Raw genomic sequence first — 16,065 nt, forward strand, 5'->3', positions numbered from 1 at the left:
AGACATAAAATACATATAGAAACATAACTTCGATAAAACATTTAAAATATTGAAAAATCAAGGAAGGTATCCAATTTAGATTTTATTAAATAAACCGATGTCCCGCAAAAAATCGATAATGTTTTTAGATGAAACGGTCTTGAACAAATCAAACATATTGGCGCAGTCAAAATAATTTTGCCTGATCTTGGCAAAATCCACACAATCTAGAAGAACATGTTTCATAGAGAAAGGGCAATCACATGGGATACACTCAGGTGGAGGATCACCAACAAGCAAATGGCCATGTGTGAATCTAGAATGTCCAATGCGGCATCTAGTCATGACCACTTGCTCTTTGCGATATCCCGACCCGGATTGATGAACGCCTAGATCGGGTTTTATGGAATTGAGTTTGTTGTGTTCAAGACCGTCCCATCGGTCCTGCCACATCTTTAAAATATATTTCCTTATTAAAGGTTTAAAATCGGTGTATGGCAAACTAACGTCCTTTATTATTTCATTTAATGCCTTCTTGGCAACCCTGTCTACAACTGAATTCCCCTGAATACCAACATGACTGGGTACCCAGAGAAAAACAATCTCTATATCGAATTCCCGAAGTCGATGAATAAAATATAAAATTTGTAAGATAAGAGTGTTTTTCAGTTTGTGATTCTTAATTGCCAAAAGACAGCTCAAAGAGTCAGAACAAATAATAAACTGTGACAGATTAAATTGAGTAATCAATTTAAGTGCTAACAATATGGCTCGAGCTTCAGCTGTGAATATGGAAGCGCTTGATGGCAACCGTTCAGTTACAGTTCTGTCACCATGGACAGCAGCACATGCAACGCTATCGCCATCTTTCGAGCCATCTGTATACACCGTCAAAAAATCTGGATAATTTGCTTTAATTTCAGAAAACTTTTGTTGTAAAAATAAAGGATTGGTATCGGACTTTTTATATTCACGCAGATCAAAAATGAAAGAAGGGTGTGGAAGCTCCCATGGAGGGCATTTCGAAGTAACAACAGGTGTCACTGCATTGGTCTCCAGATGAATTGCTTCCAAATGAGGTTTTATTCGAATTCCAAAAGGAGGGGTTTTGCTTTCATGTTTTCGATAAATGTCGACATAAATAGGATTAATGACACAGTCGTAGGCAGGGCTATCTGGGTAGGCCATATGTTTACTTACATATTGAAGACCTAATTTTAAACGTCTGTCTCCAAGGGAGGGTTCATTTGCCTCGGCATAAAGGCTCTCAATAGGAGAGGTTCTGAAGGCACCAAGGCAAAGTCGCAACCCCTGGTGGTGAACAGCGTCTAAAATTTTAAGGTAAGATTTTTTGGCGGAACCATAAACAATAGATCCATAATCAAGTTTAGACCTAACCAAAGATCTATATAAATTTAATAAAATTGAGGTATCAGCACCCCAATCGGTACTGGACACCATTTTTAAAATATCTAGTGCCTTAAGACACCTAGATTTAAGTAATTTGATATGGGGAAGAAAAGAAAGTTTACTATCAAAAAGTAATCCAAGGAATTTTGTTTCTTCTACTATTTTGATTTTATTACCATAAAGAAAGAGATCTGGGTCCGGATGCAGCTTTCGCTTTCGACAAAAGTGCATACCAACAGTTTTAGATGTAGAAAACTTAAACCCATTCTCCAAAGCCCATTTCTAAATTCTTTTGAGGCAAAGTTGTAACTGCCTTTCAATATTACTCATATTTTATCCCCTGTAGCAGATCAAAAAGTCGTCTACATACAAGGAACCGTCAATATTGTCCTTCAAAACTTAGGCTAAACTATTAATTTTAATACTGAAGAGGGTGGCAGAAAGAATACTTCCCTGAGGAACTTCCATTTCCTGTTCCTTCTCCTCAGAAAAAGTCGAATTTACTCTCACATTAAAATGACGATCTGACAAAAAATTAGACAAGAACAGAGGAAGTCTTCCTTTCAACCCCATATCAAGTATATCTTTTAAAATACCATATTTCCACGTCGTGTCATAGGCTTTTTCTAAATCGAAAAAGACCGACACAACATGTTCATTTTTAGCAAATGCATTTCTGATGAGCGTTTCAAACCGGAGTAAATGGTCAAGAGTACTTCTGCCTTGCCTAAAACCACACTGAATATTAGTGAGTAAGTTGTGCTTCTCAAGGAACCACACAAGGTGATCATTGACCATTCGTTCCATTGTCTTGCAGACGCAGCTTGTCAATGCGATCGGGCGACAATTTGAAGGATCCGTATGATCTTTTCCTGGTTTTGGAATAGGGACTACTGAAGCCGTTTTCCAGATGGACGGAACGTTACCAGAAGTCCATATCTCGTTCATTAACGCAAGAAGTGTATGTAGAGATGGATCAGGAAGATGTTTCAAAAGTTGATAGTGAATATTATCTAGCCCACTAGCGGTATCGTGGGCTTTAGCCAGTGACGATTTTAGTTCCTCTATAGAAAATTGAGAGTTGTAGGATTCAGCATTATTTGACTTGAAGTTTAATTTTGTCTTTTCTGCAGATGATTTAATTTTTTGAAAATCCGGTTTGTAGTTAGTTGAGGATGAATGTTTAGCGAATGTTTCAGATATCTTTTTCGGTGGTTAGAGTGGTATTACCAACTTTAAGGTGTTTCACTGAAGAATTCGAATTTTTTTCCTTTTACTTTTCTAATAAAATTCCATACTTTATTGAGGGGAGTGTGTTTGTTTGTTTTGTTTGTTTGGGTTTAACGTCCGAGCAGCAATATTTCAGCTATATTCAGACAATGAACATGAAATAGATTGATTGATTGATTGTTGGGGTTTAACGTCCGAGCAGCAATATTTCAGCTATATTCAGACAATGAACATGAAATGGATGATAAAATGAACATGAAATGAAAAAAAAGGATGGGTCACAAGGATAATAGGGTCGACAAATTTTGATTGCCACTGGAAAAAAGGGGATGGGTAAGGTCGGGCAATTTAGCCTCCTGTGGCGGAGCGCAAAGGTTCCTACTCCTATCGAATACCACAGCAGGGTTCTTTAACGTGCAAGGAACGTGGCATTTTTCCCAACATGGTGCACCACTATGATTTGCGGTCAGGTTTTCCGTATTATAGACTGACAACCCCAGCATGTAACACGCCAGGGGTACCCCATTCCACCTCCTGGGGCACACATCCCAGTTGCTCTGTGGGCAGAGCGCCTAGCCCCCGGCTAGGTTTCTGAGCACTATTTAGTCGCCTTTTACGACAAGCTTAGCGCTGCTGCAGGCCTATTCTTTTAACACCCGGACCTGCACGGGGCTGAGATTTAATACTAGAAACAAAATTTTTCCAAGAGGTTCGTCTGGCTTGTTTACATGTACATCGAGCTTTTGCTCGAAATATTCGGAAGTTTGACAGATTTGCTGGTGTAGGATTTTTGTCAAACCGGCGATGGGCCTTGTTGCGTTCTTCGATCGCTTTGTCACACTCATCAGTAAACCATGGTTTACTAGGCCTTTTTGGATTTGTCGAGGTTTTAAGTATTGTTTTATTAGCAATTGATGTCAGTCTTTCATTAAATAATAAAATGGGATCTTCAACATCCTTCATCGTTTCTAATCGTAATTCTTCAAGACAGTGGTCTTCAAATGAAGCCCAATCTGCTTTCTCAAGTTTAAAACGAGGTTGACGTTCCTCCGTTTTGGAGGATAAATGCTCCAAAATAATTGGAAAATGATCACTCCCGCACAAGTCATCATGAACTCGCCATGTAAACTCTGAAAGTACGAGAGGATCACAAATGCTTAAATCAATAGAAGAATACGATCCATTGCCTGAATGAAGGAACGTTGAAGATCCGTCATTAAATATGCACAAATCTTCTTGCTGAAGGAGCTCCTCAACTTTTTTACCTTTATCATTCGTATGATTACTTCCCCATAAAGGATTATGGGCATTAAAGTCACCCAAAATAATAAATGGTTTGGGCAACTGCTTAACCAAATCAACTAATTTATTTCTGCACAAAATTGAATTTGGGGGAATGTAAATGGAACAAACGGTTTTGGTTTTATCAAGGGATAACCGAACGGCCACTGCTTGTAGATCGGTAGTTAAAGGAACTGAACTATGTATTACTCTGTCCCTAATAAAAATGGTAGATCCACCAGCAGCTCGTTCATTTGCCTCAGCAAATGTACTATACATTGTATATCCTTTTACGGAAATTTGATCCGTTTCTTTTAAATGAGTCTTCTGGAGACATAATGCAACTGGTGAAATAGACTGAACAAGAAGAGCCAATTCCAAAATATTAGCCTTTAAACCTCGACAATTCCATTGAAGTAATTTGGCCATTTTTATGGGTGACGAATGGGGGATATTTTCTCTGACTTGGATCCGCGACCACGACTCGATGACCTTCTAGTACGAGTGCCACCATTAAGTCCAATTCGAATTGACTGAGCGCGCTGCTCCTTGTATTTTTTCATGGCAACAGGATCTGTTTGGTCAATCTGATCAAGGTCGGGACCCAGCCAGTTTTCACCTGGACAAAGTCCATGATCTGTTGTTTCCATGTCAGATTCGGAATCCGAGTCCGACACCACAGGCGACACAATCTGTCGCCTAGACTTGGATTTCTCCAAGTCCTCCACATGGAAATTCCCAAACTTTTTGGGGGGTTGGACATTCTTCTGTTGAGATTTGGAAGACGATGACTGTTGTGATGATGGAGATGATTTTGAAGATGATCCGGAATTTTGGGATGACTGAGTCTGGGAACATTGGTGAGATTTCTTAGCTCTGGCCTTTTTTATTTCCTCTAAACATTTTTTGGATGGTTTCATTATTTTGGTGGATACCTCAGTGGGCAGTTTGGCAAGACCATTGATATCCTCTTTCCAACTCATGATCGTCTGCACCTCAACAGTCGAGGACAGACAAGCACGCTTTGCAACACTAGCATAAGATGTTTTGCCAGATGCAAGAAAATTGTTGGAAAGGGACCACTTCTGGCGAGCTTCACTATATGAAATTTTGTTTTCAGTTTTTATCTTTAAAATATCTTTTTCTTTCTTATAAAGGGGGCAATCTTTAGATGATGACATGTGAGCTTCCTCACAGTTTCTGCATTTCAGATCTTTTCTGCAGTCGATTCCCTCGTGTCCTTCTTCAGAGCATCGGAAACAAAACAGTTTTCCTCTACACTGGCCCTTTCCATGCCCAAACTTCTGGCATTTAAAACACCGAAGTGGGTTAGGAATATACAGACTGACAGCTGTCCTGTATGGACCAATGTAGACATGAGATGGCACTGAAGTGGAACTAAATGTTAACAGGATTGTTCTCATTGGTGTGGTTGCATCTGCTAGTCGAGAAGTAAATCTTTTCACTGACTTAACGCCTTGTGATTTCAGTTCCTCACAGATCTCTTCATCAGTCAAGGCGTCGAGGTCTCGACCCCGGTATTTAAGGACACCCTGTGACTGATTTAGTGACTTGTGTGCAGATGAAACCACATCAAGGTCACCAATCCTGGTTAATTTTAACAAATTTGATGATTGGCCAGGTCTGAGGCATTCAATTAAAATTCCTGATCTTATTTTCTTTGTATCTTTAACATCACCAGCTACACCCTTGATAGTTTTCTGTATTAAAAAAGGAGAAAGGTCATTAACATTTTTGTCTTTATCTTTTGCAGAAATTACAATAAATCTTGGCCAGTTTTTATCACTTTCGTCAGAAGAATTGCAGACATCACTTTTTCGTTTTTTTGAATAAGAAACATTGGACTCCCCGTTGTTTTTTGTCGCCATGTTAAGATTTAGTAACTTTCATCGTCTCTGTTCCCCACCCGCCACCGAGTGCCAACACGGGCGATGCTAGGACTCTACGGATTTCCAGCAGATAGCATCAGGGATTCCAGAGACGACATATTCGAACAGAGCGTATCTATCAATGGCGCATAGACAGCGTACTACTCGATTGACCCATGAGCCACCGCCTTCTTCATTTGCCATTTGTAAGGTTTTGAAAATCTTAGAAACATTGGATTTAACAAAATGCCATCAGTAAAGCAGGTGGACAAATGAAGGGCATGGCGTGACCAGCCGATTGATCGAACCGGGTCCATCCGATCTCCCGTTTAGACGACCTAAGAGCCATCGATGACACGGGGGTTACGTCACGACTGGAGTCTAGATACGACCTTCATCCACTAGGACCTCCTCGCCCACCAATAACTCACGGCAAACAAGTAGGTGAACCCACTTTTTATTTTAAACACCGGGCCCACGGTCGATGTTCGGATCGCTTTAGTCTGGCCTCTAACCTTTGACCTTTCCAGCATGGGTAACCCTACCAGGAGAAAAAACTCCAGCTGGCATAGTTCTTAGGATCACTGAGGCACGCAAGCCCCCCTACCACGACAAGGATAGCGATCCACAGGGGGGAAAATGAACATGAAATGATGATGAAATAAAAAAGGGATGGGACAAAAGTACAATGGGGTCGACAAATTTAGATAGCCACTGGAAATACGGAGAGGTGGGTAGGGTCGGGCAATTTAGCCTCCTGTGGCGGAGCCCTATGGTTCCTACTCCGGGAGAATACCACAGTAGGGATCTTTAACGTGCGAGGAACGTGGCATCTTTCCCAACACGGTGCACCACTATGGTTTGCGGTCAGGTTTTCCGTATTATAGCCTGACAACCCCAGCATGTAACACGCCAGGGTTACCCGATTCCACCATCTGGGTTTGTTGTTTGTTGGGGTTTAACGTCCGAGCAGCAATATTTCTGCTATATTCAGACAATGAACATGAAATGGGTGATATAATGAAGATGAAATGATATGTTTGTTGGGTTTTAACGTCCGAGCAGCAATATTTCAGCTATATTCAGACAATGAACATGAAATGGATGATAAAATAAACATGAAATCAAAAAAAAAAGGATGGGTCACAAGGATAATAGGGTCGACAAATTTTGATTGCCACTAGAAAAAGGGGGGATCGGTAAGGTCGGGCAATTTAGTCTCCCTCCTGTGGCGGATCGCAAAGGTTCCTACTCCTATTGAATACCACATCAGGGTTCTTTAACGTGCGAGGATCGTGGCATCTTTCCCAACACGGTTCACCACTATGGTTTGCCGTCAGGTTTTCCGTATTATAGCCTGACAACCCCAGCATGTAACACGCCAGGGGAACCCCATTCCCCCGCCTGAGGCACCCATCTCAGTTGCTCTGTGGGCAGAGCGCCTAGCCCCCGGTTATTTTTCTGAGCACTATTGAGTCGCCTTATACGACAAGCTTAGCGCTGCTGCAGGCCTATTCTTTTAACACCCGGACCTGCACGGGGCTCTTGGTCAATGATATTAAGTGTATACTGAAATGTACCGGTACTTTGGTGTCACTACATTACATTCCTATTTCTGATCCAGGCATATGCCCTAGTAATCACGGTCTGTTGAAATTTTGAATAATTGTGATCATGTGAGATGAGTGTTACTTATCTCTGATGATATTAATGCTAAACCTGACTGCAACCTGTCAAACAGTTTTCAGGTTTTAGCGATAGGTACTTTTGACAATAAACTATTATAACATGTTATATAGCTGCATTTCTTTCAGATATAAAATTATGAGATCTAAAGGTTGTATTTAATTTACAGATAAAATTCAGCTTCTTGATGGTAGGCCACACCCATGAAGATGTAGATCAATTCTTTAGCAGAATATCAGTCAAATGCAACCAACAGTCTGCAGTTACTCTGACCTTCAAGCTATTACAAAAAAAAAAAACATCAGTAGAGCCAACACCAAAAGTAACTAATTTGTACTCTACTAAAAATAAGAGAATTTGTCAGTAAATCAAAAGGCTCTATGTATTCAAAGCCCAAATGGGAGAGGATTTTCTCGATTTCCTAGAGGAGAAACATATCAAAATAGTCTTTGTTCCAGCTTGCTGTACTGACAGACTGCAGCCCATGGATGTTAGTGTACAGAAGGCTGTAAAAAATCACATGCGTGGTTCTTTCGAACAATGGTACTCAAATGAAATCGTCAAACAATTAGATAAAAAGGAACAAATAGACCAGGAAATCATTAATCCTGTGGATTTGTCACTTAGCAGATTATAACCGCTTTCCGCAAAATGGCTGGTTAAGATGTTTCAACATATCAAAAACAATCCGGAGATTGTCCGAAGTGGACTCCGAGAAACCGGAATTAGTGTTGTCTTGGGTGACCTTCTCGAGGACGAATTCGAGGATGAACTACCACTTGCTAGGATGTCACGCTCAAAATGATTTGATTTTATTTTAATACCGTATTATCTGTATATGTTTTATTCTGACTTTGTCTTTCTTGTTGTCATTCAATAAAATATTTTATTTTTTAGTGTTTCGTACTTAAAACAATTTCCTTTTAGTACTGAACATTTCCGTTTTTGCAATGATGCATCTTTTTTTTTATTTCCTACAAAAATGCAACAAAAAATATATGTACACAACACACTTACCGCGAAAATATTTTGTTGCAAATTCACGAACCGCGAAAATAAAACCCGCAAAAATTTTTTACACACTTTTTGATACAGAAACCGCGAAAATAACCCGCTATACGGTATTATAAAAAAAACATCAGTAGAGCCAACACCAAAAGTAACTAATTTGTACTCTATGTATGATTTCCGAGCCCTCTCTGACATGACAGACTTTTATTTTAAAGACATTATTGACAAGCATATGTTTGTCTTCAAGAAATCAAACAACAGAATTGTTTGGAAATACAAGAGCTGGCCGCTGTCCAGAGAAATACCAAGACAGGTAGATATCACTTCTATGGTACCAGATATCTTACCTCCAGCAGTTTGGTCAGAGGGAAGAGAAGAATTTAACTTAACACTGAAGAAGATGTCAAATGACTTGATGAAATGGAAGAGTACTGGCAGAGTCTCTCTAGAAAGCCACACCTGGTGGGTCAACTAACTACCTCAAGTCTTTTCAAGGAGAAGTGAAAATACCAACTATACCAAGAGTAGACCTCTTCCAAAAATTCAAGGTATGATATAACTTAAGAAACACTTTAACAGATCTTAATGATAATTCACTTTATTTCATGTATGACAATTTTTAGAAGATTATCTGTTGAGGTTTAACGTCCGAGCAGCAGTATTTCAGCTATATTCAGAGGATGAACATGAATGAAATGATGAAATGAAAAAGGGATGGGACACAAGGATAATGGGGTCGACAAATTTTGATCACCACTGGAAATAGGGAGAGGTGGGTAGGGTCGGGCAATTAAGCATCCTGTGGCGGAGCCCTATGGTTCATACTTCGGGAGAATACAAAAGTAGGTTTCTTTAACGTGCGAGCAACGTGGCATTTTTCCCAACACGGTGCACCACTATGGTTTGCGGTCAGGTTTTCCGTATTATAGCCTGACAACCCCAGCATGTAACACGCCAGGGGAACCCCATTCCACCGCCATTTCTTTTTTTTTCATTCCATGTTCATTTTATCATCCATTTCATGTTCATTGTCTGAATATAGCTGAAATATTGCTGCTCGGACGTTAAACCCCAACAAACAAAAACCTATTTCCATCCATGCTCATTATGACCATTGTATATGCTCATCGTTTATGTATAGAGTGTTTTGATATATTTTACAATATTATTTGTCTAATTTGCTTTCATTATATGGCCCCGTGCAGGTCTGAGTGTTAAAAGTATAGGCCTGTAGCAGCCCTAAGCTTGTCGTAAAAGGCGACTAAATAGTGCTCAGAACCCTAGCCGGGGGGCTAGGGCGCTATGCCCAAAAAGCAACTGGGATGTATGCCCCAGGTGGTGGAATGGGGTACCCCTGGCGTGTTACATGCTGGGGTTGTCAGGCAATAATACGGAAAACCTGACCGCAAACAATATGGGTGCACCGTGTTGGAAAAGATACCACGTTCCTCGAACGTTAAAGAACCCTGCTGTGGTATTCTCCCGGAGTAGGAACCATAGGGCTCCGCCACAGGAGGCTAAATTGACCGACCTTACCCACCTCTCCCTATTTCCAGTGGCAATCAAAATTTGTCGACCCCATTGTTCTTGTGTCTTATCCCTTTTTTCATTTCATGTTCATTCTATCATCGCCCCGTGCAGGTCCGGGTGATAAAAGAATAGGCCTGCAGCACCGCTAAGCATGTCGTACAAGGCGACTAAATAGTGCTCAGAAACCTAGCGGGGGGCTAGGCGCTCTGCCCACAGAGCAACTGGGATGTGTGCCCCAGGTGGTGAAATGGGGTACCCCTGGCGTGTTACATGCTAGGGTTGTCAGGCTATAATACGGAAAACCTGACCGCAAACCATAGTGGTGCACCGTGTTAGTAAAGATGCCACGTTCCTCGCACGTTAAAGAACCCTGCTGTGGTATTCGATAGGAGTAGGAACCTTTGCGCTCCGGCACAGGAGGCTAAATTTCCCGATCTTACCCATCCCCCTTTTTCCAGTGGCAATCAAAATTTGTCGACCCTATTATCCTTGTGACCCATCCTTTTTTTTCATTTTATGTTCATTATATCATCCATTTTATGTCCATTGTCTGAATATAGCTGAAATAATGCTGCTCGGACGTTAAACCCCAACAATCATCATTCTATCATCAATTTCATGTTTATCGTCTGAATATAGCTGAAATATTGCTGATTGGACGTTAAACCCCCACAAACAAACAACGCCTAATTCATTGGTGATTTCTATAATGTTTTTATCGGTATTTTCGCCAATAGGCCACGTGCAGGTCCGGGTGTTGAAAGAATAGGCCTGCGGCAGCGCTAAGTTTGTCGTAAAAGGCGACTTAATAGTGCTCAGAATCCTAGCCGGGGGCTAGGCGCTCTGCCCACAGAGCAACTGGGATGTGTGCCTCAGGTGGTGGAATGGGGTACCCCTGGCGTGTTACATGCTGGGGTTGTCAGGGTTTAATACAAAAATGCTGACCGCAAACCATAGTGGTGCACCGTGTTGGGAAAGATGTCACGTTCCTCGCACGTTAAAGAACCCTACTGCAGTTAAACCCCAACAAACAACTTTTCAAGGGCCAACAAAGTTATCAATTTTAGTCTCGAATCCCGCTCTAAATACCATATTTATGATACGAACCAAGCTCTAACACACCACACCCTGGCTTGTCTGGCAAATCAGTCGTTTGACGTCAAAGCAATCTCGAGCTAATCATCATTTGACCTCAGAGTAATCTCGAGCTAATTATTACTGTTTTTGAATAGCATTTCTTATGACAATACTATTTCAAATTTATGCAGTGATGTACATATAAATGTTGATTCTTTTTTGTTATTGTATACCCTATTATGGCCCTTTTATTTGACACCAGTCAAAATGGGTTGAAAAAGTAGCCGTAACAGTATAGATTATGTGGATTAGTCTTGAACGTTATGAGGAGTTATCAAGTTCAAGTTGGAATTAATAAGATGCGATGAAAAATTTGTCGATAATCTTTTGTACTTTTTAAAATTATATTTCGTTCCTTTTTGTTTCCGTATATTGCAGTGCTGGTGTTTCTGAGAAATTTTGCCACGTTTGACTTTTAAAAACAACTTGGCGGGTGTTTGTAGAAAAGCAGATGTCGCTTTCCCTACCGGTGCAACTGGTCCATGCTAATTTTTTTATTGGAGTCCGACTTGGCTTTTTTTTTTTTTTTTTTTATTACTTTGTATTATTTTAGTTATTATGGCCCCGTGCAGGTCCGGGTGTTAAAAGAATAGGCCTGCAGCAGGGCTAAGCTTGTCGTATGAGGCGACTCAATAGTGCTCAGAAACCTAGCCGGGGGCTAGGCGCTCTGCCCACAGAGCAACTGGGATGTGTGCCCCAGGTGGTGGAATGGGGTACCCCTGGCGTATTACATGCTGGGGTTGTCAGGCTATAATACGGAAAACCTGACAGCAAACCATAGTGGTGCACCGTGTTGGGAAAGATGCCACGTTCCTCGCACGTTAAAGAACCCTGCTGTGGTATTCGATAGGAGTAGGAACCTTTGCGCTCCGCCACAGGAGGCTAAATTGCCCGACCTTACCCACCCCCCTTTTTCCAGTGGCAATCAAAATTTGTCGACCCAATTATCCTTGTGACCCATCCTTATTTTATCATCCATTTCATGTTCATTGTCTGAATATAGCTGAAATATTGCTACTCGGACAAACAATAGTTATTTTGTGTTTTTTGTTTTGTTTGTTTTTAGTGTCTGGTCTTTGTCCCTGGATTACATTCTTTTGAGTTCTGCTAGAATCGTCGTGCCCTTGATTACCCTTGCACCTTCGATGAAATCGTAAACCGTAGTGGTGGAAAACCCTACTGTGGTATCCTCCAGGCGAAGAGACCATAGGGCTCCGCCAAAGGAGGCTGAATTGCCCAACCCTACCCACCTCTCCCTATTTCCAGTGGCAATCAAAATTTGTCGATCCCATTATCCTAGTGTCCCATTACATGTTTCATTCATCATTTCATATTCATTTTATCATCCACTTCATGCTCCTTGCCAGAATAAAGTTGAAATATTGCTGCTCGGGCGTTAAACCCCAACAATCGATCTATTTTGCATTTTTAGAGAATGTTTGTTTGTTGGGGTTTAACGTCCGAGCAGCTTTATTCAGACAATGAACATGAAATGGATGATAAAATGAACATGAAATGAAAAAAAAAAGGATGGGTCACAAGGATAATAGGGTCGACAAATTTTCATTGCCACTGGAAAAGGGGGGATGGGTAAGGTCGGGCAATTTAGCCTCCTGTGCCGGAGCGCAAAGTTCCTACTTCTATCGAATACCACAGCAGGGTTCTTTAACGTGCGAGGAACGTGGCATCTTTCCCAACACGGGGCACCACTATGGTTTGCGGTCAGGTTTTCCGTATTATAGCCTGACAACCCCAGCATATAACACGCCAGGGGTACCCCATTCCACCACCTGGGGCACACATCCCAGTTGCTCTGTGGGCAGAGCGCCTAGCCCCCGGCTAGGTTTCTGAGCACTATTTAGTCGCCTTATACGACAAGCTTAGCGCTGCTGCAGGCCTTTTCTTTTATCACCGGACCTGCACGGGGCTTTTAGAGAATGAAAACACAACCTGTTGAGAAAGATCTATTTTATATTAGAAAATTATCAGAAAAACAACTTGGAACCTTGTGATTACCACACGTGAATGTACATTTGCCTGAAATGATATAAAACAATACAGGAGTGTAATAGCTGAAACACAACACTATAACTGATTTAATTCATATAGGTATCAACATGCATATTACATCATTTTCTTGTTTCACTTATATGAATTGCCGTAATATAAAATCAATAAATGGTGTGAAATGTCATTTCGGACTGATTTTAGGGGTTTATATTGAGCATTGCTAGATTTAGTCACAAGCATATCAAACAGTGACTGATCGCGGCCTTGTCTAGATATATTTATATTTCGCTCTGTATCGTTGAACGTAATGGTAAACTTTTTTTTCAGTTTGATATTTAATTTTACAATCAACCTTTGTTCCAATAATTACAAAATTGAACAGGTTGTTATAATGACAATTTACAAGATTCTAACCTGTTTTAGTACTTAGAGCCTTTTCCATACTTAAAACCAGAACCAAATCCACCCGCGCCTACTCCGCCTCCAAATGATCCGAATCCAGCACTACCACTTGTAACACCGACTGAGCCAATTCCTCCACCTAATCCACCACCAAACCCACCGCTGCCACCAAATCCTCCTAATCCACCAAATCCACCACTGCCTCCCAAACCTCCTATTGCACCACTGCCTCCAAATCCTCCTCCAAAACCACCACCGTAGCCTCCGTAGGAGAAACTGTTAGTTGCCCACCATGGAAGCCATTTGCAGCAGGTCTTTGACCAAAAGTTGAAGAAAGGTATGACACAAGTGTTTCTTATCTGCCATTCACCCCATCGACATCCCCAGTTTCTGCAGGTACACCACCATCTGCCTGTAAAGGTAAGTTGAGTCCTATAATCTTAGCCTTATATGATATATATGATAAATCCTTTGTGTTTTTGAATAAACGATGAATGATAAACATGGCTAAACTATGGGCCTTTGTTTTTGGTTATTTATGTCGGATAAATTAATTTGAATATTTAATTTTTCATAAAAAAAACAATAACAAATAATACAACACTTCAGAGCGCAATATAATTCTGGCGTTGATTTCACAAAGAGTCGTAAGTGTAAAGTTGATCGCAAGTAATGACTTCACAACAGAAAATAGCATTGTTACGTCACAACTTACGATCAATTTTACACTAACGACTTTTTGTGAAACTGATGCCTGGTTATTAACGTATTCATATTTGACTTTCCAAAATGACAAGTTAATAAATGTTGCTACATTTTGTTCATTCAAAGTATTTAGGCCCCGTGCAGGTCCGGGTGTTAAAAGAATAGGCCTGCAGCAGCGCTAAGCTTGTCGTAGAAGGCGACTAAATAGTGCTCAGAACACTAGCCGGGGGCTAGGGCGCTCTGCCTACAGAGCAACTGGGATGTGTGCCCCAGATGGTGGAATGGGGTACCCCTGGCGTGTTACATGCTAGGGTTGTCGGGCTATAATACGAAAAACCTGACCGCAAACCATAGTAGTGAACCGTTTTGGGAAAGATGCCACGTTCCTCGCACGTTAAAGAACCCTACTGTGGTATTCTCCGGGAGTAGGAACCATAGGGCTCCGCCACAGGAGGCTAAATTGCCCGACCCTACCCACCTCTCCCTATTTTCAGTGGCAATCAAAATTTGTCGACCCCATTGTCCTTGTGTCCCATCCCTTTTTCATTTCATCATCATTTTGTGTTCATTTTATCATCACTTTCATGTTCATCGTCTGAATATAGCTGAAATATTGTTGCTCGGACGTTAAACCCCAACAAACAAACAAACATCAAAGTATTTAGATCAAATTTACTTGCGGTTTTTGATCGACTATTTCGACCAACAACTTATCCCACAATGTTTTCAAATACCGTGAGGTATATTGCAAGGCACGTACAGAATAGTCGTTAACTTACTTCAGTTGTGTAGAGGACTTGCTTAAAAGATTTGAAAAATGAATACGGTAAGAGTTTACGATTTCTTCTGAGAGGCGTGATATTCCTCTTGTGGACATCTTGAATGATGGTGAAAATTATCAACATTGACCATTGGCTGTACAGAGTAAAACATATCTTAAAAACGTTAATTTATAGGTCTTATGCATGAGGAAATGTTTGAACAAATGTTATTTGGTCTAAATAGCAATGAATAACGCTGTATTAATGATGACTATATATCGCGAATCTCACCAGCTCCGTATCCTCCATAGCCACCACTAAATCCACCACCTATGAGTCCACCTCCAACTACTCCGCCGGAAAATCCCCCTCCAATACTACCAAAGTTACTGCCATAAAAGCGGCGACCTCCTCCATAGCTGTAACCAGATACGGCTAAAACCAAAACAGAAGCAAATAAAGCAACTGATATCATTTGTCTCATTGCCATGATTGGTTTAACGTCAAATCAGGAATGTGCCCATCCATTCAAATGTGGACATATTTATACTGAAATCTTCACTTTGAAGTAGGTTTAATTTTTTTGGTTATGGATCTTTGGCTGAGAATTATTGACATTTGATTGAAAAGAAATTATTGTTTTTAGTTACAACAAATTAGTTTGATAAATCATCTCTTTGTCGGTTTTTAAGAAATGTATATGTTTATTGGTTAACAATGTGTAGTATTGTCATCTTGACATGGTCACGCTGGTGATGTTGCTACCGCATTTTCCTTTATACCTCGTACGACATTGTAAAACATCAGTAATTTTTTTGTGTGACTAAGCAGTTGTGAAATATACTAACCACCATCCTCCGGGTTTTTAATCGATCAACATTATTATTTACTACTTATTTTACTGGAATCTTTTTTAAAACAATTGATACGATACATGCATTTACGTTTAATCACGTATCTTCATATGTTATGACAGAAAAAATGCTATGTATTTTAAAATCATTTCCTTAAGGTTAATATTTCATTTTTAGACA

General features: G+C 40.6%; 1 protein-coding gene across 1 annotated transcript; it reads right to left on the reverse strand.

The window, feature by feature from the left end:
* Positions 1-13,103: 13,103 nt before the first annotated feature.
* LOC148597347 (uncharacterized) lies at positions 13,104-15,558 on the reverse strand. Its single transcript, XM_088563579.1, has 3 exons — positions 15,323-15,558; positions 13,578-13,977; positions 13,104-13,190 (listed from the first exon to the last, which is right to left on the reverse strand). Exons 1-2 carry the CDS (start codon positions 15,519-15,521, stop codon positions 13,583-13,585), a joined length of 594 nt encoding a protein of 197 aa, XP_088419705.1. The 5' UTR covers positions 15,522-15,558; the 3' UTR covers positions 13,104-13,190; positions 13,578-13,582.
* Positions 15,559-16,065: the final 507 nt, after the last annotated feature.

Source organism: Perna viridis, chromosome 15 (assembly GCF_037379345.1).
Source record: "Perna viridis isolate PV_CMFRI_1.1 ecotype Kerala chromosome 15, ASM3737934v1, whole genome shotgun sequence".
In the NCBI taxonomy this organism is placed as follows: Eukaryota; Metazoa; Mollusca; class Bivalvia; order Mytilida; family Mytilidae; genus Perna; species Perna viridis.

Excerpts from the sequence above, each read along its gene's own strand:
- LOC148597347 (XM_088563579.1), bottom strand. The coding sequence starts at position 15,521 with ATGGCAATGAGACAAATGATATCAGTTGCTTTATTTGCTTCTGTTTTG. Across the intron at positions 13,978-15,322 it reads CTATGGAGGATACGGAGCTG|GCAGATGGTGGTGTACCTGC; the intron begins GTGAGATTCGCG and ends TTACCTTTACAG.